Source organism: Ammospiza nelsoni, chromosome 1 (assembly GCF_027579445.1).
Source record: "Ammospiza nelsoni isolate bAmmNel1 chromosome 1, bAmmNel1.pri, whole genome shotgun sequence".
In the NCBI taxonomy this organism is placed as follows: Eukaryota; Metazoa; Chordata; class Aves; order Passeriformes; family Passerellidae; genus Ammospiza; species Ammospiza nelsoni.
Window position 1 is genome coordinate 37,071,756 of NC_080633.1, and position 24,798 is coordinate 37,096,553.

Here is a 24,798-nt window from a genome sequence, read left to right on the forward strand (position 1 = left end):
ATCATGTTGTTATATATATATATATTTTTAAAAATATTATAATTTCCCAGATGGAGCAATTTAATTTCATGGCTTCTTGTCACATGTTTTTTTCTTTCCAGAATTCATTTTGGATCAGGGGAAGATCTACCACACATTGAGGAATCACAGGCTCACAGATATTTGGACTTCATTGTAAATGCAGTTCAGCTGACAAGATATTCCAACAAGTGACATCATTCCAAAACATACACAGCTCAAATCCATTCTCAGACATCCCTTAAAATTTTCACAGCCTAACTAAAAGCTTTCATATAGACTTGAATTAGACATTTAAATATCCTGAGAAAATGTCTCATCTCTTGCAGTTAAGCTGGATTCTGTGGCTCTCAGTTTCACAGTGAAGAACACTTAATGCCTCGATAAAGCCAAGGGTGAGGGGAGTCTTAAGAAAATTGAAAAGAAACTTTTCTCTGACTTTCCTCCAGATTTTGTTAACCACAGAAACAGTCAGAAAATTAATAATGTTCATTATCTCAAAGCAGTTAAAAAAAAAATCTTTAAAATCTACACCTGTGAGAGTTCGATGCCTCCCAGCAAATGAGACAGGAGCAGCCAGAAGCACGTATCTCGCCCATGGAAAAAAAAAGGCAGTGAAATCCTCAGAAAGCTAAAATACCCTTACTCGGAGCACAATTGCTTGCGGCAGAAACTTAAAATAATAGGAAAGCTGGATCAAAAGGGAAGCTGGAGAGATCAGGTTTCTCTCTCCTGGGTGGGAACCAACACAAGAGTGCTTCCAGGTAGTTTGCTGTCAGGATGAGGTCAAGAACAGCCACGAGGGAAAAGTTCCTAGAAAGAGCAGCTCTTAGTGTTACAATTTTTCTAACTGGCCAAGAAGAGTGCCAGCCCAGCTGAGTCCCAGTCCCAGCTGCGTTTCCAGACAGCAGTTTCAGCAGTACCTTGTGCCCTTAAGTCAGAGACTGCAGGGAGCAGCACGTGTCTTCCTGCCCTGAGCCCTCCCATCCTGTTCCTCAGGTGAAAAAGATCAATCCTTTTAGGCTCTCTCTTTATATAAAATAAGAGTAGCAAATGATTTACTGGAAGTGAAGCAAACTGGCTCCCTCAAAGCAAAAAATATAAAGAAACTAATTCAACCCTGTCATAGTTCTTTGGGGTTTTTTTAATATGTGGTCTTACATAAAGAGTGGAAACTTCCTTTATCAGTAGAGCTTTCTCTTGCATGCTATAGGTACTAAAGATGCTAAGCAGCAGACTCAGCAAAATAACCAGTCACGTGAATAAACTCAAAGATTTTAACTGATATGTGTGCTATTCTTGATAAGTTGGGGTCCAAAACTTCAGGGAATTCTGCTAAGGACTTTTCAGTCCAAATATCTTTGCTTTACACAGATTCTGAAAACTATATTTACATGCTTCTAAAATTCCATCCTGAAGTAAGGGAACATAACACTGCATAGGAATAAAAATGAGATGCCCCCCGAATAACAATGTGCTTTCAGATAGAATCTGGCAGATTTGAAATTAGATAAATATTTGCAAATTGGAAATTTCCCCACTTAGCTAGCTGCACGCCTGCTCTAGCCTATTCAATAGATGCCAACAGTTTGGGCTAACACATAACCAAAAAATCTGAAGTTTGACTTAGAGGTTAAATTTGAAGAAAATAAAAAAAAATTGATGCAATGAGAAATTATTAGGAACAGCAAAATAAAAATTGATCTGGAACAAAATATCATCTCCTTTCTCACCTTGCACCTAGAAATCCTGCAACATTCTTTCAGGTGTAATGTGTTTTGAATTGCACAGTTTAGGGGAGAAAACACCCATCTGTTATTTCTTACTCCTGCCTTTGCCCAGCAGCCCTTCACCTAATTTGTAATTGGTCACTCCTGTAAGAAATTACTTCTCAGACTGTTACTGTATATTTGTGCTTGCACAAGATGCCTTTATTTGTTGCAGTTACATATTTAGCAGCTCGGTTTTTCAGCAGGAATTCTACCCTGTCATTTCCTGTTTAGTTACGGGTTGAGCTCGCTTTTGTTTTCCGTGCTGTTTACTTGGTACCCTGCTTCCCCCACAGCCGGGAACCACGGGCTGCTCGCTGACTCCTCAGCCTCCTCCTCGCCTCTGCCACCACAGCTTTGTTTGCTTTTATGCCCCTTGTTAACTCTCATACAGCTCACTCAAACTTTCCCCCTTTTTGTTAATAGTTAAAACACTGATATACTCAATCTTCAAAAACCTCATGAATCAGTGATCTGCTCACAGAAGGCACAAGAGAAATCAAGAGTATGGTTCTTTTCCTGGCTAAATCTGTGTCACCATGCAGAGAATGGGAACAATGCTTCATCCTAAAAGCCAGCAGTGCTGGTGACCAGTCCAGCAAAGGCCAAAGGCATGGAGTGCCCACACTGTGCCCCACACACAAAGGAATATGTGTACAAAATCATGGTATGTGGGAGGATGTGCCTAGGGTGAGATTCCAGCAGGCAGGGGACAGGGGTAGGACAGGATAAAGAGACAGATGGAGCAAGAGCAGGTGGTGAGGGTGTTTAAGGGACAGGAAGGAGTGGGAAAAGTCCAAGGAGAACTAAGAGAAGAGCCATACTGAGAGGAATAAGAGAAGATGATGAGATAAAATCAAAACAGAAGGTGAGGGTATAGAATGCAGGAAGAGAGATTAAGAAAATCCATCCTGCCAGAAACAGCACCTCTTGTCAGGCAGACAGCAGGTGCTGCCTGGGGAAGAGCTGATTCACACATCTGGAGTGTAGGAACCAGAACACCTCTACCTAAGAGAGAAAAACTAAAAATAAAAGACTCAGAGGAGGTGGCAGAGGGTGCCATACTTTCTTCTTTTGGCAATCCAGTGCTTTCCAACTGCATGATATTTTTTGAACAGCTTTCTAGAGAAATGAGTGCTGTATTTCCAGATCTTTGCAAGAATCTTGACAGTTCATTTCAACATTGCCTCGTCCAATATGAGCCCTTCCTGTCCTCCTCTTCATCTTACTTCAGACTTATTTTTCTGATATCTGCACCCACAGCACTTCCAGGGATTTGGCTGCTCCTCCAGAATAAGATTTTCACTCTTTTTGGGGCCTGCATGGATCCTGGGGGAGTCACTAATGGAGATGGCACTGCCATGCAGTGAGGGACACTGATGGCACACCTGCACAGACCAACTCAGCTCTGGGAAACCAGTAATGCAGTCAGAAATGCAGCCAGCAGCTGCTGCCCAACTGGTATGAGCATGAGCCCTGCAGCAGCCAGGGGGGCCATCTACATAGCCAAATCTTCTGCTACAAACTGCATCTTTCAAAACCTGTCCTGTTCACTTTCTTGTGACTGACTTCAAACACTGAGTCGTAGCTCCCTGGCTTTTGTACTCTCAATATTGCCACTGCATCAGAAATCACTGCCAATGGATAAAACCTCTTAGTAAAGCTATTTTTTTTTTTTTTTACCTCCCCTGGGAGCCTTATTACAGATTAGATTTGATGAATTTCTATCCCATGTACTGCTCCACTCCTCCCGCCTGACAATACCTGGAACAGCTTTCGGAGAATCTGCTTAGTTCCATTCTGCACACTTACATTTTTTTTTCCTTGCTGCAAAATTTGTTTTAGAGTCTTATAATTAAAACTTTCTATCAAAATAGCATAGATTTTTTTCTCTGTGTAGGAAAACTAGCCAACTGTGATCTACTACAGAGTAGATAGTTTAAAAAACACTACCTTACCAAGTACTGATGGCTGTTTAATTAGGGAAGGCTGAACAATTTACCTGAAAAAATGAATTTGTGAAAAAAAGCAAAACAATTTACAGAAATTTCTAGTCTGCTAAAAAGTGTTTTCATAAGATAATATTTAATTTTTCATTATCTGTTTTCAAAAGAAATATGGGAATATTTTAATAAAAATACTGATTAATTTTCCATTTCCAAAAATTTCTAAAGACTTTGGGGATTCTTTTTTAAAAAGAATCTTTTCCCCAAAGGAAGAGGTACAGGGAAGGGTTAGCAAGGAGACAAAATCCATGTTGAAAAACTTTGGCAGAAAATTTTATTTCTTCTAAATTTAGGTAGCAATGAAGACTACATTTTTTGGTTAGAAGCTCTTCTTAAAGTGAGGTGTTTGCTGACATGTTATTTTCAAAACCAGCACAGTAGGATGACTTCTTTAATAAATGGGCATAAACCCCAGAGATCAGAAAGTCTCAGAGTGAGTGACAAACCCCTGTGTGGTATCTGATTTCTTTGCCAAAACAGGGAAGGTTTTTAATAAAGGTCAAAGAGAAATAATCTCCAAAGATAGCAGTGTCTCTTTCCCCTGTATGTTTACTCTTTTATTTCACCCCTTTACAGCTAAAGGCAGACCTTAACACACACACGCACACACAAAAGGAAACAACAACCAAAGAGAAGGGGAAAAAAAAAAACAGCCTGAAATTTTAGTTACACCACATGTGGTTTTCATTTGTGAAAAATGAACAAGCTGTTTGTGGTTAAACTGTCTAATCTGCTGTTATCAATCTAGCACTGCATTCAAGATTTACAGGATACATCAGCTTCTGTGCCACATTAGCTGTAAAAGGGAGAGGGGGTGGGAGGAAAAAGGAGGAGGAGAGAGTTTATCCTGAGGAATAATATTTCCAATGCAGCCACACTCACACTACATCTGGTTGTGCTGGTAGCGGCAGTTAAATTGAAATATTTCACAGCGTGTGTCAGAAACATGCAGAATGGTAATTATGACAGATCTGATTAAGCCTGAGTGCCACTAGCTCCCTGGCCAGCTCCGGTTGTGCAGGTGTGACCTTGTGCGTGCCTGCGTGTGTAAATAAAATTAATTACAAGCGAGAGGGCGAAGGCTTCGGTGACATCACAAAGCGGAGAAACTCCCAAGGGGGAGACCTAATGGAATATTTTCCCTCAGTCTAATAATACAGTTCATATTGACTTGAGGTAATTAGTGGGATCATTAAAGCAGTTTTCCCGGCGTATTTGGCTGCCTGATCAGATTAGTGAAAATGTTCTTCAGAACAAGCCCTGTGTGGTCTGCCAGAGAAGGAGGAAATAAAAAGCAACAAAGCATATTTTGGAATGATAAGCAGCACTGGACTTTTTTCACAGCATTTTGCAGGGCCAGTCCTGGGAGCCTGGGTGCCTGACTCTCCTGACCAGTTCAATCCTTCATCCCAGGTGCATATGCTCCTGCTGCACGTCACCCGAGACTTTCAAATTTTTGTTCTGCTATACTTCAAAACTATGCCATCCCTATCCCTCAGTGCTTAAAAAAATCAGATAAAAGGCTTGAAGGATCACAAGCCCTAGAAGAAATACATGAAAATAACTGGGGGAAGGAAGAAGAATAAATATGTGATCAGATCCTCCCCACCTCTCCCCAGAAGTCTAACAGAAGCCTGAAGGACTGGTTTGAGGATCATTAATGTTTTCATTTCCTAACAAGCTTACCCCAGCAGAAGAAAAAGGGGGAAAAAAAGCAAGAAGTTTAACTATGATATAAAGTCTTGCACAGTAACAGAACACAGAGCCCTAATCAAGAAATGGACCATTTGTTTAAAAACAGCCTATTGAGCATGCTCTACCTTGCAAATGGAATATGCCAAGCTCTGTCACAGATGGCAAGCTTTGACAGTTCCCATCCGTAGCGTCGATACTCGACAGTTCAGCACAAGATCAGTGACATTCTGTCTCATTAGAGCCACGCTAATTATCACAGCTAGTTTCAGGGGAAACCATGTGTTGCAATGGTCAATTTGAAGGAGTCTGTGCATCAACAAACTGGTAATAAGGATCAGACACCTTATTATATGACAGCATGCTGCCTATGATCTGATTTACTGAATCAGAGGTACTGAGGCAACACTGAAGCCTGATGGGTTATGGAATCGCGTGTACACAATGAGTAGCTGAAATATGCTTTAAAAATAAAAGGGAGCTATATAGAAACAATACAAATAAAAAATTTAAAATGGTGAAGTTATACTACAGAGTTTTTTCATTTGACATTAAGACATGCAGAGATGTTAGAGATCTTGTCAGCCAGTTTTATCTTTAATCAAATCATATAAGATAAATAATTCAAAATGAAAACTGTAAAATTATGGATTATGCTAAATTATAATTCATTCCATACTCTGATTTTTCAGTTTCAATAACATGTACCAAACATTCCTTATGTTGTGCCGTCTTGATGCTTTAACATAATTTTATATTTTGTAAAGAGCTTTCTCTTCTTGGCTCTCTTTTTCCATTTGTACATTTAATGACTTTAACTTGTACTTCTCTTAGCTTCTCTCACTCATTTATGCTCTTTCCACCAGACAAAATCCATCCAACCAAAACCCCCCACTCTGCTGTTCCTGGACACCTGCGGGCCGCATCCTGCCAGGCACTCAGCGGTCCCAGCGCCTCCCAGGGACGCGCCACAGGCTGCGGCCGTGAGAGCGTTAAGCATTAACTCCCAAGCAGAGCAGAGCAGGGCAGGTGTGCACTGTATCCCTCCAGGGAAGCTCTCCTCAGGGCTCAAATATACTCCATCTCCTGAAGCCCCTACCAGTCCTTTAAACGGCAGCATTTGAACAGCTCCTGCTGCCACCCGTCTGGCTGGGAACCTCCAGCCTCAGCTGATATGACCCCTCGTGTAAAGCAGGCTCAGGAAGTACTCTTTTTCATCAGTGTGTCAACAAATCTAGCCTTTGCCTAACGTGTTGAAAGGGATACCTGGCTCCAAGGTGACGTGGGCAATTACATGCTGATGTGAACCACCTTGAAGATTTTAAGGTGGTTTCTCTTCAGTGCATCTTTGTTGATTCATGAAGCTGCCGTCTATTCTTTATTAGGGGGAACCCAAGGCTCACTGAAGTCTAGCCACTCCACCAAAGCCATACCAAAAAAGTGGGATATAGTCAGGATCAATGCCAGCCTTTTCTTGGGTCTCCCACGGTCAAGAGATATGAGAGTCAGCTAAACTCAATTTTTCTACTCCCCTTCTGAGAAGTATTTTTTTAAAAAAAGCTATGGAAATTTCCTGAGATCTTAACCTTTATTTCTGAGAGGAGATATTGTAAGAGGGACTAGGACATGGGGCAGAGGAAGGACATGGAACATTAATTTTTTTCCCCTACCAGAAACCTGAAAATCCTTTTTCCTCTGACCTGGGCAAGACAGAACACACTATGACTCTGTAACTCGGTATTTTGTGAAAGAAACAAATCAGCTCTATCTGCCAAGTTTCACAGTTTCACTGAATGACATGCCGCTTTATGGGGCAATTCTCGATCGCATGCAAAAGCCCATCTTGCTTTCTCAGTTCACACTCTTCCTCTTGCATCCCTGCCGACACCCGATCCCACCCGACTCCTGCTGCTCATGGCACCTCTTCAACTGCCAGAGCAATCACCCCCAGGCAACGAGGGGGGAGGAAAACAACATTAAAAAATTATAAAAAATAGATGTTGTTGTGTGTTTTTGCAGCTAATGTTTTCTAACTACTGTATCTCGCCTTTGCACCGGGGTGAGGGGTTTATTTCCAGGTGGACCTGTGAAACAACAGACCTCAGAGTACATTGTGTTTCCACCTCGCGTCTCCCTGTGCAGCATCCCCCCCTGCTCCACAGAGAATCCATTGTACACTGAGGTTGGGGGGGAGGGAGGGTGGGGGGGAAGGAGGTTTTTAAGCCAAGATTTAAACCCAGGAAGTGACTCAGCTGCTCTGAGGGAGACAAAGGCAGGAGAGAACTTGACTGAGAGCAGGGTGATGGGCAAAGGACTGAGCCCCCTCCTGCCCTGCAGGTTGCACCCCTCAGGGCAGCCTGAAGTGCAGTGCCCTGAGGAAACAGCTTTGGAAATAAATTTCAAGATCCCCTCCTAAAGCCACATTGTTATCAGAGGGTTACTCTTGGTGATAAAAAGGTTTCTTTTCCTCCAGCTGGAAAATAGTTGAATAGATTGTTCTATATCTGCGGTAATGGCATGTTACATCTCTGTGCCAGATCCACAATACCGTGCTTGTTCAGTGTGGGAAGCTGTTTAAAAATGACTTTCCTATTAGAGTATATAGCTTAGTCTCTAGATGGAAAAAGCCAGATCAAAGATATAGCATTTATAAAACTGCTGGTTAAAAAGATAAAAGTGAGATAACAGACATCAATTTTTCACTATAAATCTCTAGGTTTACTACAACATTAAAATTTCCAGTAAAAGCAGGGTTTTATATACCTGAACTCTAATGGCCTATTCTGAAAATATTTATGTCAGGAAAAGCATGGTATTTGCATGCCAAAAGCATTTTTAGTGCCAATGTTTAGCATTCCCTTCCCATTTAACTCCTTCCCATCTACTCATGAGTGCTAGATGCTCTGCCTAGTGCCTACCCATAGGATCTCCTATGCAGCCTCCTGGAAGAGAACACTCCTGGTGCATACAAAGGCAAAAAGTCAACCCCTTCTAATTAAATAGCCACTGTATAAAATACTTGCTGGATGGCTCAGGATGGAGTCTCTAGCATGTTCTGAAAACCATGATTTTACCTCCACACTTTGTATGTGAAACTGCTACTAACCAAAGCAAAAGACAGGGACGGAAGAACAGGAAACTGGGCAACACAACACAACAGCTCAGAAGTAACAGGTCAGAACTACATCATTAAATGAGGTTTATAAAGGTATGGTGGTACTCTATTAGAATTATTTTCAAATCTAAGCATGATTCTGTGAGAACCAAGAGTCTCACCCTCCACATACAGGTATTTTCATTTGGTGAGAAGGGAGGGCATTCAGCACCTCTGGGGCCATAACAAGCCAGGATTGCAGGATTGACTGCAAAAGAGTATTGATTTCACCCATTTATTTCACTAGAAATTAAACTTCTTTAGGTAAAAAAAGCAGGCTAGTGGCCTGAAACTGTAGTGCATGGGACTCTCAGAGGTATGGAGCTTGATATTACTGCAGTTTTTGCAAACTGTAATTTCCTAAATTTAAGAAAACTTTAGCAATTTAACCTAATTTTCAGCAAAGTATTGCTTTCTTCCCTGCTTCATATTAGCATATGCAAGCCACAGCTTTGCAGGATAAGCCATGACATAAATCTAACTTCTCAAAACATAGCAAACATACAGAAACGCTACAAGTCTCTACCTGCCTTATCTCTCAGGGCTCTTAAGTATGGGGGTTTTGTTTGCTTGTTTATCTGTTTTTATGGAATAAAATTAGATTTCAGCATCTGTCACCATCAAGACAAACTCATCCCTGGATCCCACATGAGAACATCGTAACCACTGCAGAGTTACTGAACCATGATACCTTAATGATCATTATACAAATCAACTGGTTTTTTTCTTTTTTTTTTTTTTTTAATAACAAAATTAAGAATGTGCTTCCTTAAGTAGTTTAATCAGACTTTCAGGCTACAAATTTAATAAAAACCCAATATGATGAAATTGTAAAACTAATGTACGCCACAAAATTTTACGTGTGGATTCTTTTAATTTAGAGTTATTCAGGTGTGCTGATTAAATTTTAGCAAATAATACTGTTGGTATTGCCACTCTGCCATTAAGAATCAACAACCTGCAAGAAGAGACAAAACACTTGGTAAACCTCTGTCTTCCTTTTGTGTGCATTTTTGCAAAGCTTTCTTTTCAACATAATCTAACAAAAAACCCATGCAGGCCTATTAGAAAGACAACCTACAATAAAACCACAAGAGTTTAAACAGGGGCATTACGTGCTTTGCCAATTAAAGTTCTAAAACCCTCCAAAGATACGATGTATTCCAGGAATTTGAATTGTAATATCTTCCTTAGCTCCTCAGTATAATCATATTAACTTTTGAAGTATGTATTTTGAATTTAACAGATTTTTAAATTATTCTGTAGATAATATATCAATCCTTAAAAACATAGAAACTTCAAAAATATACTGAATGTATGCATTCCTGTATGGGAAAAGCATTCAACAATGGAAGGAATGTCCTAGCTGTGTCCCCCAAATCCATATACCAGATAGGCCCTTTCCTTTGGGAACACTAACAATTTTCCAGCAAAGTGCACCATGAAACTTCAAGCAGACAAATCATCTCCCACCTGAGTCAGAAAATGAACTCTCTTAAAAGCACAGCAACCTCTGCCTGATCCCAGGACCTCTGCCACAGCAGGCCCCAGCACGCAGCTGCTTTGTTGAGCATCAGGTCCACATGCGGTTGGTCCTCTACAACTCAGGAGGATTTAAAAATAAAACTGTTAATCAACACATTATTTTCTAAGGTGCTTCCTCCAGACTTTTCATTGTAATGAAGTGATTATCCCAGGATTTCCAGTTCCACTCTTGCCAAAGGCACTAACACAATGCAAGGGAAGATGCTCTTTTTTACCTTGGTGCTACCCAAATAGAAACTCCTGTAGCGCATCATTTAGTAGCAATTCTGTACAAAGTGCTCTAGTCAGCAGAACATTATCTGCAGTCTCCTGGCTCAGGCAAGCCCAGCCACCTTGCAGATGCTGGCTCCTTAGACATCCAATCTAATGCTGCCCCAAATCAGTTTATTAGGGAAAAAAAAGGCAAGGCCTTCTAGGCCTTTGTCCCCTCACAGAGCTGGTTTAGGTCACATATGGTTTTACATCACAACTCCAGACTGCACTCCAAAATTAATTAAGTCCTTATATCCAAAATAAGATAAAATCAATAATGTTCAATTTTAGCAGTTTTTAAAAACAAAAATGTTAATCAACACATCATTTTCTAATATGAGTCCTTCAGACTTTTCACTACAACTTGGGTTATCTCAGGATTTCCAGTTCTGAGTATGGAACCAATATCTCCAAACTGAAAAAAATATCACAAAGAGATCTCTCTCAAGAGAGGTTCTCTTAGAGAATATGTTTGAACAAGCCTCTTTTTTGCGCAAGGGAGACTTTTTTGCCCCAAGAAATGTTTACTTGTACCACTGAAGAGCTCCAATGAAGAATCTTTTACAGTACATGCACCTCCTTTAGTATAGGTGGCAGTGCTACATATTGAAAGATTATTAATTGGGTTACTAACAGTCAGCTAGTTCGAGAAGACCCAGCACATCCTAATCTACCTTGGAGGCTACTTCTGCAAAGCAGCTTTCCAGTACAAATGACACTTTATTTAACTACAGACCTGAAAGCATGCTAGACACATAAATTAACATTGCTGAAATTGGTGGGAAAAATAACCCCTGGGAACACAGGTATAATCACCAGAGTAAAATGGAAAAGAACTATGTGTTTGATGTTGTTTTCTGTACTTAGTAGCAAGGTTTGTACAAGAATCTAGATTTCATATCAATGCTCAACTAACCCTGCAATCCTCTGGAGGCTTTCAGGCTTAATTTTGATTGCCTGTCCCTCTGAAAGTCAGCACTGAAAGAGCTGATCCACCTAGAAATTTTAAGGCTTTGCACTTAAATAAATGCACTATTGCACAAATCAGATTAGAACAAAATTATGTGGGCTGATAGACTGGCTTCATACCTTAGCTTTACAGAAGAATGCAGTGGAAAGGGGAAGGTGCAGAAAACGGACAGTTCTCTAACCCCAAGTTTTGACATGTAAATAAAGACATCTGAGGAGCACACAGGTTGGAAGCTGCTGTAACATTCTATCATAATTAGAAACATTTCAAGAGCTCTGTAATTTCCAATCAAAATTACAGTAATTTCCGATATACAAGCCATGATTCATGACAGAATTTTTACATTCCATGGGAGATTATAGTGGCCTGATGTATGACACACTGAGTACAGCACTAACATAAACAATTCAGTTTAATGTTTAAACAGCACTTGGTGTTTAGAATCCCACAATAAAAGAAACATATTATTGTTGAAATTATCACTTTGACAGTGATTGAAGGGTAGGCAGGCATGTGGCCTATAAAGCTATAATTTTTACAGTCCACAGCTTGAGTTTAATCATTTTGATACAACATTTCCAAAATATCCCTTTAAATGCTCCTTACACCATATAACTTAAGAGACAGCATCCTTTCTGTACTATGAACTCCAAAATGTGAACAGCACAGAAGTCAAAAGTTAAAGCCTTGTTAAAAAGAAAACCAGCACTAAAATGCTGATTGCCCAAGAAACATCAGTCTAACTGAGCTTCACTAGCTTTCCCTGGAAGATGCTGAATTTTTCTATGAAGTAATTTTAGAAAAATAAAGAAGTAGTGATAGTGTATTTAACACTTAATCTAATATGAAAATTCAACACTTGATTTCTTTCAACCATTTCTTTCAAGCACATGCCTTTCTCATTTTTCTATATGTTTTTCCTTTACTTCTTGAATACATTCTCACTTAAATCAATGCATTTGTGTACTCCAGTGATCTTTCTCAGAAGACATGTCATTTATGATAATCACAGCCAACAAGTGCCCGCTGATTTCCCTCTTGCCACTAAACTTGACAGAAAATCTTCAGTTAAAGAAAAAAGAATAGGAAACCACGAAACAAAGGCTTAAAACTGAATATGCAATACATATGTATGCATGCAAGCAGGTAACCAAGCAGACATTGTGTTCGACAAAACTATACTTTTTTTCTCAGCTATAACTTGTATAACTGAAATTTTTTGGGGTCCTTTTTTTGTTGGTTTTCTTTTTTTTTGACAGTCCACCTCTCATGCCAGTCTCACCAGTGGGTCTGACTAAATTATTTTTTGCAAAAAACCAGCACCCCAGCGTTCCTCATTGCAGCACATGCAATTGCAAAACAACAAAGCCTCAAGATGAATTTGGCAGCAATACCCAGATCTTGACTGCAGCTTTTGCCACATCCACACCAGCTCAGAACTGATGAACCTGATCCCTTCTGAGCCACACGAAGATCCATGGGCACACAGGGAAGGTGTCTGGCTGGTGGGCAAAAGGGAGTGAGACATCTCAGGAAGCTGCTTCTCTACCCAGAGGTTAGCTTAGACTCAGTAAGGAGCTCTGAGTTGCTGTACTGAGCTGATACACTGACCCAGCTACCCATTTAAACTCACATAGAAACTGATCTGGGGGAATAATTGCACAGGAAATGGAGCTCTTTGAGCCCTGGGAATTTTACCTGGCTTTTGGTTGCCGCAACCTTCGCAAACAGTGCTTGGGACACCTTAGCTCTCTTCATTTCCTGCTGAATCTCATCATAAATGGAAGCATTAATGTTCATGGAATTGTTTTCTGGTTTTCCATTCCTCTCTGTAGCAATAGTAGCAGTTTTGACCTAGAAAATATGAGACATTTTTCATTATGAAAAAGTTATTTCCTCTCTTTCCCTCCCTAAGTAGTTCCCCTTTGCATTTTATTCCTTCTATCCAATCTTTCTCTGATATTCCTTCAGCATTTTGCAGAATAAACATTATAAGTTACCTATAGTTCCAGCAACTGGGAAACAGGAAAATTCTGTGCATTGTAACAGGTGCATCTGAAATTCAAGTTACCATTAACAGACCATTGCAAATTTCAATGTCATAAATTAGGTGGAAACCTGTCAAACAGTCTTATAGAGACTTGTGAACCCTTACATGATTTCTTTGCCCCACACAAATTAAGTAAAAATTGTAAGTGCAACATAAAAGAATCTCTAATGAAATAGAAATCTGACAGATATATCTTGATTCCTGTCTTATGCCCAGTACACTCAAATGCATGATAATGTTGAAAAGTTGTGTCTTAAGATTGAATTTTTAAAAATTTGTCTTATCAGTTTGATTCTTAAGCTGTTTTTAAGAGACAATTTAGAATAATGCATACTTTAACCACTCCTTCATGAAACCAAGATAGGACTTTCTTAAAGCTACTGATTCTAGTTGTATTTCGCTTACATACACCAAATATTTACTCTTCTTGCAATCCAGATTAAGTAAACACCAAACATGTAAACAAGACAGAGTGATTACAGTACCACCTTTATGCTGCATCTGCAGCATTAAGAAAAACAACAAAAAAATACATCAGTAGCGACATGATGTGCAGGAGACTATCCTTTCCTTCATCCTCTGGAAATGATGGAAGTGATGTTTCAACACCAAGCATCATCCCACCAAGGTTAGACTGCAGTTTCTGCAATATCAGTTGAGAGGTACAAAAAATCAGCAGGTACTCAGCTTATCCTACAATATTCTCAGTAGTTTAGGATAACGTCTGTCTTTAGCAGTTACTCTTGCAAGGCTTGCTCAAGATTAGTGGACCTAATGAGCCACTAATCCTAAAGTGGATCAGAGGAAAGGAAAACTGGATTTCTGCCGAGAACCCACAAGGTGATGATGCAAACAAAATCAAACCTTAAGATTTCAATTCAAACATACTGACTCATACAGAGGTTACTGAGAGCTGAATTAATTTGGTTATTCTGAAGTTACACAGCTAGTTGAAGACAGCCATTCAGCCTAATTCTAGGTCTAATGGACAGAGCCTGGCACTTCCAGAAGGTGATTCAGCCTACTCTTAAGCACATGTCTGAACCCACACTTTCACTCTCAGTTTGATCCAGTGCAAGTCAGCTTCTTCCTGTGCTCTGAAGTCCCTTGAGGTTCAAAAGGAAATCATGACAACATGATAATTCATCTTCTAATCTCACACTCTATGAGCATTCATATGTCACAAGTCTCACAATATGGGAGTCAAAGGGTTTGGATGAGAGATGTACTTAGGCAAATCAGCAGTCCATTTTTTCCTAGAAATGCCATCCTCAGTTTGTGTTAGCTATCTTCCATAGTGCTTTTAATATAAAATAATCTAGTCCAGAAACTGGGAGTGCATGCCACTTTTGCTGAACATGATTCGTCCATCAGGCTTTTCAGGAACTGTGCTAACACATGCCCATTAACTACAAGGGGCAAAACTTCAGAAGAACAAGTTGTCCACAAACATTTCCTTGTCCCCATTCTGGCAGGCATTAGCACAAGGGTTCTAAGTAAAAATGGAAATGGAGAAAAATCCCAGAAGGTGGCATAGAGTTATTAATATGATTTTTTTTTCATCTGAAAACAATTAGTACTTTGCAGCCATGCCCTTTTCTGTAATGTGATATTTTACCAGCCACATTGCACAAGAGGGTGGCCAAGCCTGGAACAAAGGTTGCTCAGAAACATTTGAGGCACCTGGCAGCAGGGAGGGAGGATCAGCACCATGAAACTCTCTCCTTCCCACTGCAGAGCAGGAAAAGGTAAGCCTCACACCGGACAAATCAGTACAGGGTTGCAAGAGCAGGTGCATCTCCTGAAGATCATACAGTGAAATCATTTAAAAATACAAAATCAGTGGCAATTTTATAACTTTTAAATAAGAAGGATGTGCCAGAAGATAACTGACAAGTGGTGGGGATGTTAAACATACAACCGTAGACAGACTTATCTCTGTGCATCAGCCTAAGCTAAATTAGGGAATGAAAAAGTGATGGCTTTGTCAAGACACCTTCTTGAACCTTGGGCTTAAATTTTAGGAAACAAATTTCAGTCCTTCCCCCCAAAATAATTTAAACTTGTAACTAATCTTTAGAAGACCGAAGGGGAAGATGAGAAGATGAAGGTATTCAGCTAGCATACACTAGTTTTTGGGAAGAAAACACTTTGCTCTTGTGATCTTGATCAAAATGTGTCTCTTTGGTAAGCACACTGCCTTTTTGATTGCTCCTGAGCTTCAAAGGACAGCTTCATGTTGTAGCAGTACTTCACAGAACACTTAACTGAGCTGTGAACACACAGATCATCAAAAGCCATCACACACCCATGCTGTAGACATAATTTAAACTATGCTACTTGGTCCACACTTCTCAGTGTCCAGTTTAATATGGATATGCATTTAACCCAGGGAATTACTGAAAATCCTCATTTTGGTTCGCAAATCACATCTATCTTTATAGAGGTACAATAAATTCAACAGCATCTAATATGTCATTAAGTTAAAACAAACTCCTATTGCCTTCTGTTGATATTTAATCAGGGAACACTAACTGAATTCAGAAAACACTAATAACTGCATCAAAAAGCAGTATTAGCCCAAAGATCTTCAGGGGAATAAAGTCTTAAAGTTATAAAATGATGGTTTGGGGATTACCAAGAGTTGTGGTTCTCAGTCATACCCTCTCCCTTTCCAATTCACTTCATTGGCCAAGTATAAAAATTCTTTTCCTGTGTCTTAATAATTTCTCTTCAAAGATAGGTGAAGACTCTGGCTGGTCTAGATTGACTATTGGTCTGCTCTGGTCTGATGAATTCCATGCAATAATGTCAATTAACCTCTTGGAGAATATCCATACATATAACTGTTTCATAATTTATACATAAGCAGCATCTAGGCTGTTGTGTTGAATTTAGAATTGAGTTCAAGACAGAGGCTGTTTGAAGCTGGGTTGAAAAAACACCCTCCTCCTCAAAAAAACCCAACAGAAAACAAAAAAGCTCTCAATGGTGCAGCTCCAGGACTTGAGAGAGGAGGTGGAAAAAGTATTCATTTTGGAGAGAAAAACAAAACAAAATATAATCTCTCATCTCATCCACACTTAAGCACAACCTCCCACCCCACCCACACCTACGTTTTCTGTTTAGGAAAGAAACCATAGATAAGCTAATTCTTTTTTTTTTTTTTTTGACAGTAACCAAATATTGGAAATACTAACTGAAGAGGGGAGCATTATTTTACAAATGTAACACACTGAGAATCAGGAATTCATTTGGCCATCTTCCTATCACCAATCAATCTAGTCTTCTAAGAATACTTGAAAAAAAATAACATATCCATCTCCTCCTGGCCTACCCAGATATATCTTCTCATCAAATAAGACTGATTACAGCAGCAAGAAGTTCTGGATTAATTCAGTTTTCCAAAAAAAGGGTAAGTTGTCATAGAAGGAATAACCAGCATGAAGAGGTTTTCACAAACATGGAAGCTCATTCCTTCCCCATTGAAACTGAAACAAAAAAATCTTATATAACACATTCTCATAACTACTGTTTTAGCTTGGGAACAAAAATCTTCTTTAATCCTGGTTTAGTTTTTAATATTACATTGTACATTAAAATTCATAAAGTAGTTCATTCCAGGCAAAACAAACTACTTTTCAGTTCTGCTCTGCAAATAGCAGAGGAGGTACAATAAATGCTGTTGCTTTCAGAACAGCTTTTATCAGGACAAGGTTTACTACTCCATTATTACAGTGGCGCCTGGAAGTGCAGTAATAGTTAAGTGTCAGGGTTTCCATTAACTCTCTTCCATGGTGGTTTTTGTGGGGTGGGAGGAGAGGACTGCATTTATTATTTTGTTCATTTTACTTTCATTAAAATGCAACTTGGCACAAAGATTTTCAACCTAAATCTAAAATTTTGCCAACTTGAAAATAAAAATTTTGCTGGTGGTGATGCATGGCACATGCATATGGGACTAGGACTTCACCATAAAGTTTCAAGGAAGCTGGTATTGTCCCGAACTCCTTGCAATGGAGATTCACTGTTCCTCAAACATCATCAAAGCAGCGCTCTCCTAGATATCATTCTTTCAAGAGTAACATCCTATCTCTGAGACCCAACCCATGATACTGCTTTAACTTGCAGGTACTGTAATTTATCTGCAGTCAGAAAGGCCAGGATTGTATTTAAGAGTTGAAGGTTTTGGTCAATGAGTACCTAGAACCATGACTCATGCAAGATTTTGGCTACTTCTTAAAACATTGCCTTGTTAAAATAATATTCTGCTCTTGACATTACACGTACTCTATTTTTACAAAGGATGATGATGGGCCCCAAGGGTTAAAACAAATTTTCTTTGGGGAATATGGGTGGCATAAAGGTTTCTTCCTTGGCTCAGCTGAAATGGAGATTACTTATCTTGAGAAAGAAGTGTTTGTAACTGCAGGATGGCTAAAAACCTTTAAGCAGAATATTTTGGAAAAGCAAATCTGTAACTTGGCCACCTGTCTCTATCCTTCCCACAAACTGTACAGAGGAGGGGGAGTCATCTTCCCTTCACATCCCAAACTGTCCTGATGAGACATAAAGACCATCCCTAGCACCTCATCATCCTCTAAAGTGTTCCCAGATTCTCTCATTTCCATATAACATGCAGTAGACCCATTCTCTCAACTTGACCTAGGAATATCCCAGAAGGGCCTTTGTGGGGTGATCTGCAAGATGAAGGTGTTGAAGAGTGCAGGGAAATTATTAAAAGAAATAGAATGTGAAAGGACCTTTTCCTTTCCTTCTAGATTGCAGAGGTTAAATGTCTCCATGCAGTACCTACCTGATGGAGATGCTAATACTTATAAATTCCAGTGCCCCAGGAAACAGCCTGACAGACAGGCTTCTGCCCCAGGGGTGGCAACTCGAACAATGTCCAAGGGAAAAATCCTTGTGCACGCCGTCTCCTTGTGCTCAGTCCACCAGTGTGGAAGATAGTAGCAGACTTTTACAACTTGACCAGCTTAGAGGGCTATACACGCATCCCAAAAGCTCATGCATTAGAGGCTAATGATTTCAATTAAAAAAAAAAAAAGTAAGATTTTGCATGTTGTTTAAGTCAGAGAGAAAGGGAGAAGTAACGGGGACAAAGAGCTTCTTAAAGGATTTCAAAAAATAATTGGAACCAATCCAGATACATTAGCTCAAGTAGCAACTAGTAAGAATGCTGCAAAAATGAGATAAATTCAACACTGTTCCTTCTAACTCCGGCACCAAGGTTTATGCTTGGTGAGTTCCTACTATCCAATCAGACCTCCAAGGTCACACTTTCTGTTTTTGCATACAACAGAATGGAAAATTTACACAGAACAAGCTCAGCTGCTAAATGGTTAAGTCTGCTCTACTGTCTGGCCACCAGTTGGCAACACAAAAATGCAAAATAGATCCTTTTCAGGATGTTTATTTTCACATCCTTCCGAAACTGATAACTTGCAATTGCAAAATAAACCTTCATGTGTGGCATATTAGCTCCCATTTTTCATGGTTTCATAGTTTAATTGTTTCAAACATTACACTGGTCTAAAGATTTAATATTAAATATGTTGGCTCTTGTGTAAATTCTGTTGTCAGGATAAACGGTCTGTTTTCTCTTTCAATGGTTATCCGAGAAGCTCACAGTCAAGCTGGAAAAATATTATGCTGTATTCCTGCAAAGTGATCTTTAAATAATTGCTTATAATAAATTTAGTAGTAAGGATGATAGTAGTTTTATTTCCTTAGTAGCAAATATTTAATAAACTGTGGACATTTTGCGGGAGGTATCACAGTAGCAGTTTGCATTGAAAATTTTGCAGTATCCTGACTGTAATTTATTTTTGCTGTGATTTGTAAAGTTATACTTGCCAGTGTTACAACTAGGACAATTTCGCTATTATTTCAAGCACCAAGTATTGTAGTTATCTTACCAACACAGATATATCAATTTTCAAACTTAAGACTGAATACTTAGCAGCAGGTGAACAGTGCTTCAGATGTTTATAGTAGGGAATTCTGGAAACAAGGTCACAAAGAATCACAACTCAGAGGTTTCTACATTCTCAATCTATTCACTAGAGAAAATGTGTGTATTTTGCTGAATGACAGAGAACAGCACAACAACTGGAAAAATAAGTGCTTTGTTCTGTAGACCTCAAGTATTAGTCTATAATGTTTCCTTTTAAACTTGCTTTCCTTTTGAAAAGGATTAAAACAAAAACGTGTGCTGTTTCCACTTTGAACTGTCGCAATTAGGTTAACTATACTCCTTACTCACACTAAAAAAATGAAATGTAATTATGAACAAGAGCACAGTAGAGACAGATAGATTTAGCCCCCCTTTCCCATCAAATTTGGACTTACAGTATGTTTTGTCAGTTAAGAAAACCCCTAAGTCTCACTTTCTTTCTGGCTGCAAGGGATTTATACAGTTTAAAGTGTGAATTAAAACCAGTACAAGGACTACCTCTGACTTGACATCCTTCAGGAAGGTCCTGTAATTAACTCTGTTCTTTAGCTGTGAAATTGCCCAAGACCACTTGAGACAGAGTGAGACATTACCTTGGCAGAAAGAGATAAGTTAAGAAGAGGGTTAGCCTTGGCTCTGAATTACCTGGGCTGTGGGAGCAGGTACAGATATTAAAACAAACTCAAATGTTATTTTAAACACAGTTATCTCTATTTAACTATTTCCCACAAAAGCATCCCTATGTAAATAGATTCTTGTCCTTTATCTTGAAGAATATCTATAGTGGATTTTACAGACTAAACTCAGTTATGATAACAAAACTATACCATTAGTACAGCCTGTTTTTTCTGGTAAAAAATTCTTCTCTTGTGAAAAGTGCTGCAGCAGGTCAAGGTGATCTTCTGTCCTCCCTCCTACAATTTTGTTATTCGTTACTTTAGTGTGGTTCTTAGTATGGATTAGCTGAAGGTAACTTAGAAAAATTATCTCAAGAGGAATTTATAGCATTCTGAATGGGTATAGGACATAGTCACAGTCACAAGCCTATGACTAGATAACAAAAACCTGCTGTTTTTTCTCAAAAAAATCACCCATCGCAAAATTCCCACAATCCAAAGCTTTGCTTTGCTTAGCAAAAGTGGACTGTGTATACGGCATGATTACCACATATCTGCAGATCAGTTTGGATTTTCCTTGCATAAGTACAACCTTGAGCCAGAGCAATGCAGAGTGTTTCTGAAAATATACAGGTTTTGGAGTGAACCATGTTTCTTTGTGGAAATTCTGTGCATTCCTACTGCTCACATGCATTTCTCATGTACCTTAAAACAAGCATCAGAATTTCCTTGATCAGCACAAGGACTGCACCATTGAATCTCTTGATCCCACTGTATCAAACTTTGTAATTTTTGAAGAATTAAATCAAATGAATTTTAGAAAAATCAATAGGAGTTTCATTTTAGCAGATACTACATGAAGCTTTAATGAGCATATCCAAATAATTCAGAGCAATGGATATAGCAAGCTGTTATTTTAAGCAGCTGTCAGTAGCTCAAGATGGTAAAAGCACGCCCAGCATTATGGGACAGGATCTTCATTCCCCTATCACTTTAGTTTTACCTGTTTGCTTTCTGGAAAAATAGTTTTTAAGGCACTAGAAGGTGCTCACACTTCTGCTTTTATTCCCTCTCAGTTTAATGGTCCAAATCCCTCAAAATCCCTATCTGAAGCTAAAACATTAAGAACCTAAGAATTGTAAGATGACAGCTATAAGCTATCATCATCCATGCCCAGTAAAGCTTGTACCTCAATAAAATGAGCAAAAAATTCTGTAGGAACCATAATGGATAGAATTTATCTTAAAATTAGAAAATAGGTAGTAATAAAGTGCTACTATCACCCATTATATTTCTTAAATTTAATTTGCAATATGCCCTGCAAGTAATGATTCTACCAATGTTTAAAAAGTGCGACAGCAAAAGGTTTCTTCTTTCTCAGAAAGGTCTCACCCAGGAGGACAGTGAGAGAGCACAAGAAGCAAACCCCAGAGGCAGAGAGAGTAGTTTACTTGTGGAGGCCGGCTGGGCGGTGTGCTGATGAGAGGCGCCGGGCCCATGGCGGACGCTGCGTTCAAGCTCCTTTCCCTTTCGTCCTGGTAAATTCGATCTCGTTCTGCTTCCGGCAGCTGCAAGAAGTTCTGCATAGCCCGAAGGTTTACCAGCAAGGACTGAGAGGCAGTCTTGGGATCCTCTTCTTTTCGGAGGATTTCTGAGAGCAAGCCCTGTAGGGAAGGAAGAAAATATAGGCTCGAGAGTTAGCCTAGGCGAGTGTCTGTAAAACCATGCTCTGCAAAGCCATTGCTTATCAGTCCTTGTTCTTCTTACCACTGGGCTGGCAATGAGAACAGCAAATGCACAGTTCGCTGCACATAGGATTATATTAATGGCATTTCAGGTAGCAGAGAAGACAGTCTCAATTGTACCCTTAATTTTATAAAGCACCTGTTTTAAATACAACATAAACTGAATCTTCCTAATAGGTCTTCCTCCTTTTACTGGCTTAACTTTTCATGGTATTTTTTACAGTCCACAGATAATCACGAGACATTAAGGATAAGTGAGATACACTGGAGGGTTCTCAGGCTTCACAGGCAAAATGCATACCCAACCTTAAAAAAAGGATTTCACATTTCTAGCAACTTAAGTAGATCTTTGAAAGGATGTGATATTTCACAACTAATCTGAGACTATAAAGTTGCAATGTTTCTAAAATACTGCTTCACTGACTCAGGGCCATGTTTTTTATAAGTCAGTATTTCTTTCTAAGAGTTGCATATTGGAGTTTAACAAGTGAGGAAACTCATTGGATGCCCTCATGTTCCACCTTCTTCTTGCACCTTCCTCTCTCTTCATCAGGACAACCCTAATCCTCAAACAGTCCATTGCCTGGGATATTTATATTTAATGTCAACAGGTATTTGACATCTCCTCTCCCTGCCAGATTCTCCTTTTAAATATGTCATGCATTCAAAATGCTCTGCTGTCTTGGAGTAACAGGATGGTGATAAGAAAGGTAACTTTTGGAAAAGCAGATGTGAACTACTATTCAAAATAAATATTGTTGCCATACTGGGAAAGAGAGAGGGTTGGCATGGGAGGCTCTTTCTTATAGTGCAACAAGGGAACACACACGTGAATTTCAAGGAATAAGATAACACAACGTTTATTTTCCTAACAAACTTTTGTAAGTTATTCAGGATAATTGAGGGGTAAATAGAGAGACGGAAGCAAACAATAAAAAGCCAAAACTAAGATAGGTAATACTGACTGAATATATATATTCCTAAGGGGGTACAAGAGAATGATATGGCCAAGGGAATCTTTTTGGGAAGTCTGATGCCTGCAGCACCTGTGGAAGTTGTCGCGTCTCTCAAAGGTCTTATCCTATCAGGCAAAAGACGCTTAGGGAGGTGCTGCTGCAAAGCCACTGCTCTCAAGCAGCTGTGTCTAGGCAGGACCAGGGCCCACCCAGTGTGGGTGTGAGCTCTGCACTTCCCTGCTGGGCGATGAGGACAGAGGTACCAACCACCACACCTCAGCCAGGGTGGTCCTCATGGCCCTGTCTGTGCCTGCATGTGTAACGGGGAAATGGGATGGAAAAAACCCAACAATCTTTCCAGCATTAAGCATGAAAAATATTTCAGAGGAGGAGGATAGAAAAAAATGCTCTCAGGGGATTCTTTCTTACCACTTTTCATGATCCCTCCTGTTTTCTGGTATCCAGGCAGAAATTTCCCGGAAGGTAAATAAACAAGTTACTGAAAAAGTGGCATTTGGGTCATATTTTCATTTTTTTTCTTAATGATTAGTCTAATAATAAATTTACTTATTAGCAAAAACAGCAAATAAATTAGTGTCTATTGTTTTTTCTACTTTTAAGTATTTAAATCCACAGTTAACAGTGTTTGTTAGTGGTAGGGTTACACAATCCACCTCTAGAGGAGGTACAAAATGATTTTGTTCTACTGGAGACAAGGAAAAGCTGTCTGCAGAGCACAGGACATAGAGAACATAATAGAAAATCTTATGTTGGAAGGGACCTTTAAGATCATTGTGTCCATCCATTAACCGTGCACTGCCAAGCCCACCACTAAACCATGTCCCCAAGTACCACATTTATGTGTCTTTCAGATATCTCCAGGGATGGTTATTCCACCACTTCCCTATCTGCCTGTTCCAGTGCTGGACAACATTTTTGGAGAAGAAATTCTTCCTGATATCCAATCTAAACATCCCCTGACATAACCTGAGAACATTCTCTCTCACCCTGTTGTTACTTGGCAGAAGAGACCAAAGCCCACATCATTCATCTCCATATAGGTAGTTGTAAACAGTGATTTCTGACTGTTTCTGTGCTGGAGACACCTGTCCATGAATAAATGAGCAAGAAAATGAAAAACGAAAACTCAAGTGGAAAATGAAACTCAAGTGGACTGATCATTGTCAGGAGACAAGATTCCTTACAAAAAGCCACCCCACTGTCAGCTACAGGAAATGTCCTTAAAAAATAATTTAGCCCATAATAGAAAATATTTGCTTGAATAAGCCTTAGCCACATAGTGGGCAGCTAAATAAGTTAGAAAAGGCTGGTGTTCTTGTATAACTTTTCCCTCTTCAATGAAATAAGTAAACAAAGAAAATGGTGTTGATATTTTCTTTTTTTTTTTAAACATTTTAGCATTTCCACTGCTGTGGGACACCTCTTGGTGATCAGAAATGCCACTAAGTATTCATTCTCCTCTCTTTCCCAATCACTGTCATGACTCTTTGACCTGGGAGCAGAGCAGAGCAGAGAATAGCAATGCAGGGAGAGGAGGGGAGATGACAGAGCACAGAGAAAGAAGGCAGGAGGAGTTTGCTTCTAGGCTCTAAACCTAAAGGTCAGAATATGTGAGGAAAATCCATGAAAATGAAGATGCAGCACCAGGTGCAGGCAGACTTAGAACACATTTTGCCTGCTTCACATATTATTTCATTGCTACTACTTCAATTTTTGAGCACAAAACTTTAGCTAAAAGTTGTTAGACAGGGTGTACAATGGGAAAAATCCTAGAAAGAAAACATTGGCTCTCACATTCTGGCCTGTGCTGATGTGGACAGATTAACTGTCCATTTTACCAGGCTTAAACTGGTTTTCCAAGATACTAGTCTTGGTGTGATCTCCTGATACTGTACCTCAAATTGCATAAAAACTAAGCTTGTTTTGCAAAGAGATTATAAATACTGTTGGGCTCAGAGCCCTCATCAATGTTCCTCCCTTCTTTCCCTTTGCAATGGAAATGTATTTTTTTAAATATTCCCAGGTT

At 39.4% G+C, this 24,798-nt stretch overlaps 1 protein-coding gene across 3 annotated transcripts in view; it reads right to left on the minus strand.

Annotated features, from left to right (window-relative positions):
• SATB1 (SATB homeobox 1) overlaps window positions 1-24,798 on the minus strand; it is a 91,718-nt gene that overhangs the window by 13,377 nt on the left and 53,543 nt on the right. For all 3 annotated transcript variants that reach the window (XM_059482591.1, XM_059482582.1, XM_059482600.1), the window contains exons 8-9: window positions 21,502-21,714; window positions 13,105-13,260 (exon numbers count right to left, since the gene is read on the minus strand). In XM_059482591.1, coding sequence (XP_059338574.1) covers window positions 13,105-13,260; window positions 21,502-21,714 — 369 coding nt within the window. The remainder of the gene's footprint in view (window positions 1-13,104; window positions 13,261-21,501; window positions 21,715-24,798) is intronic.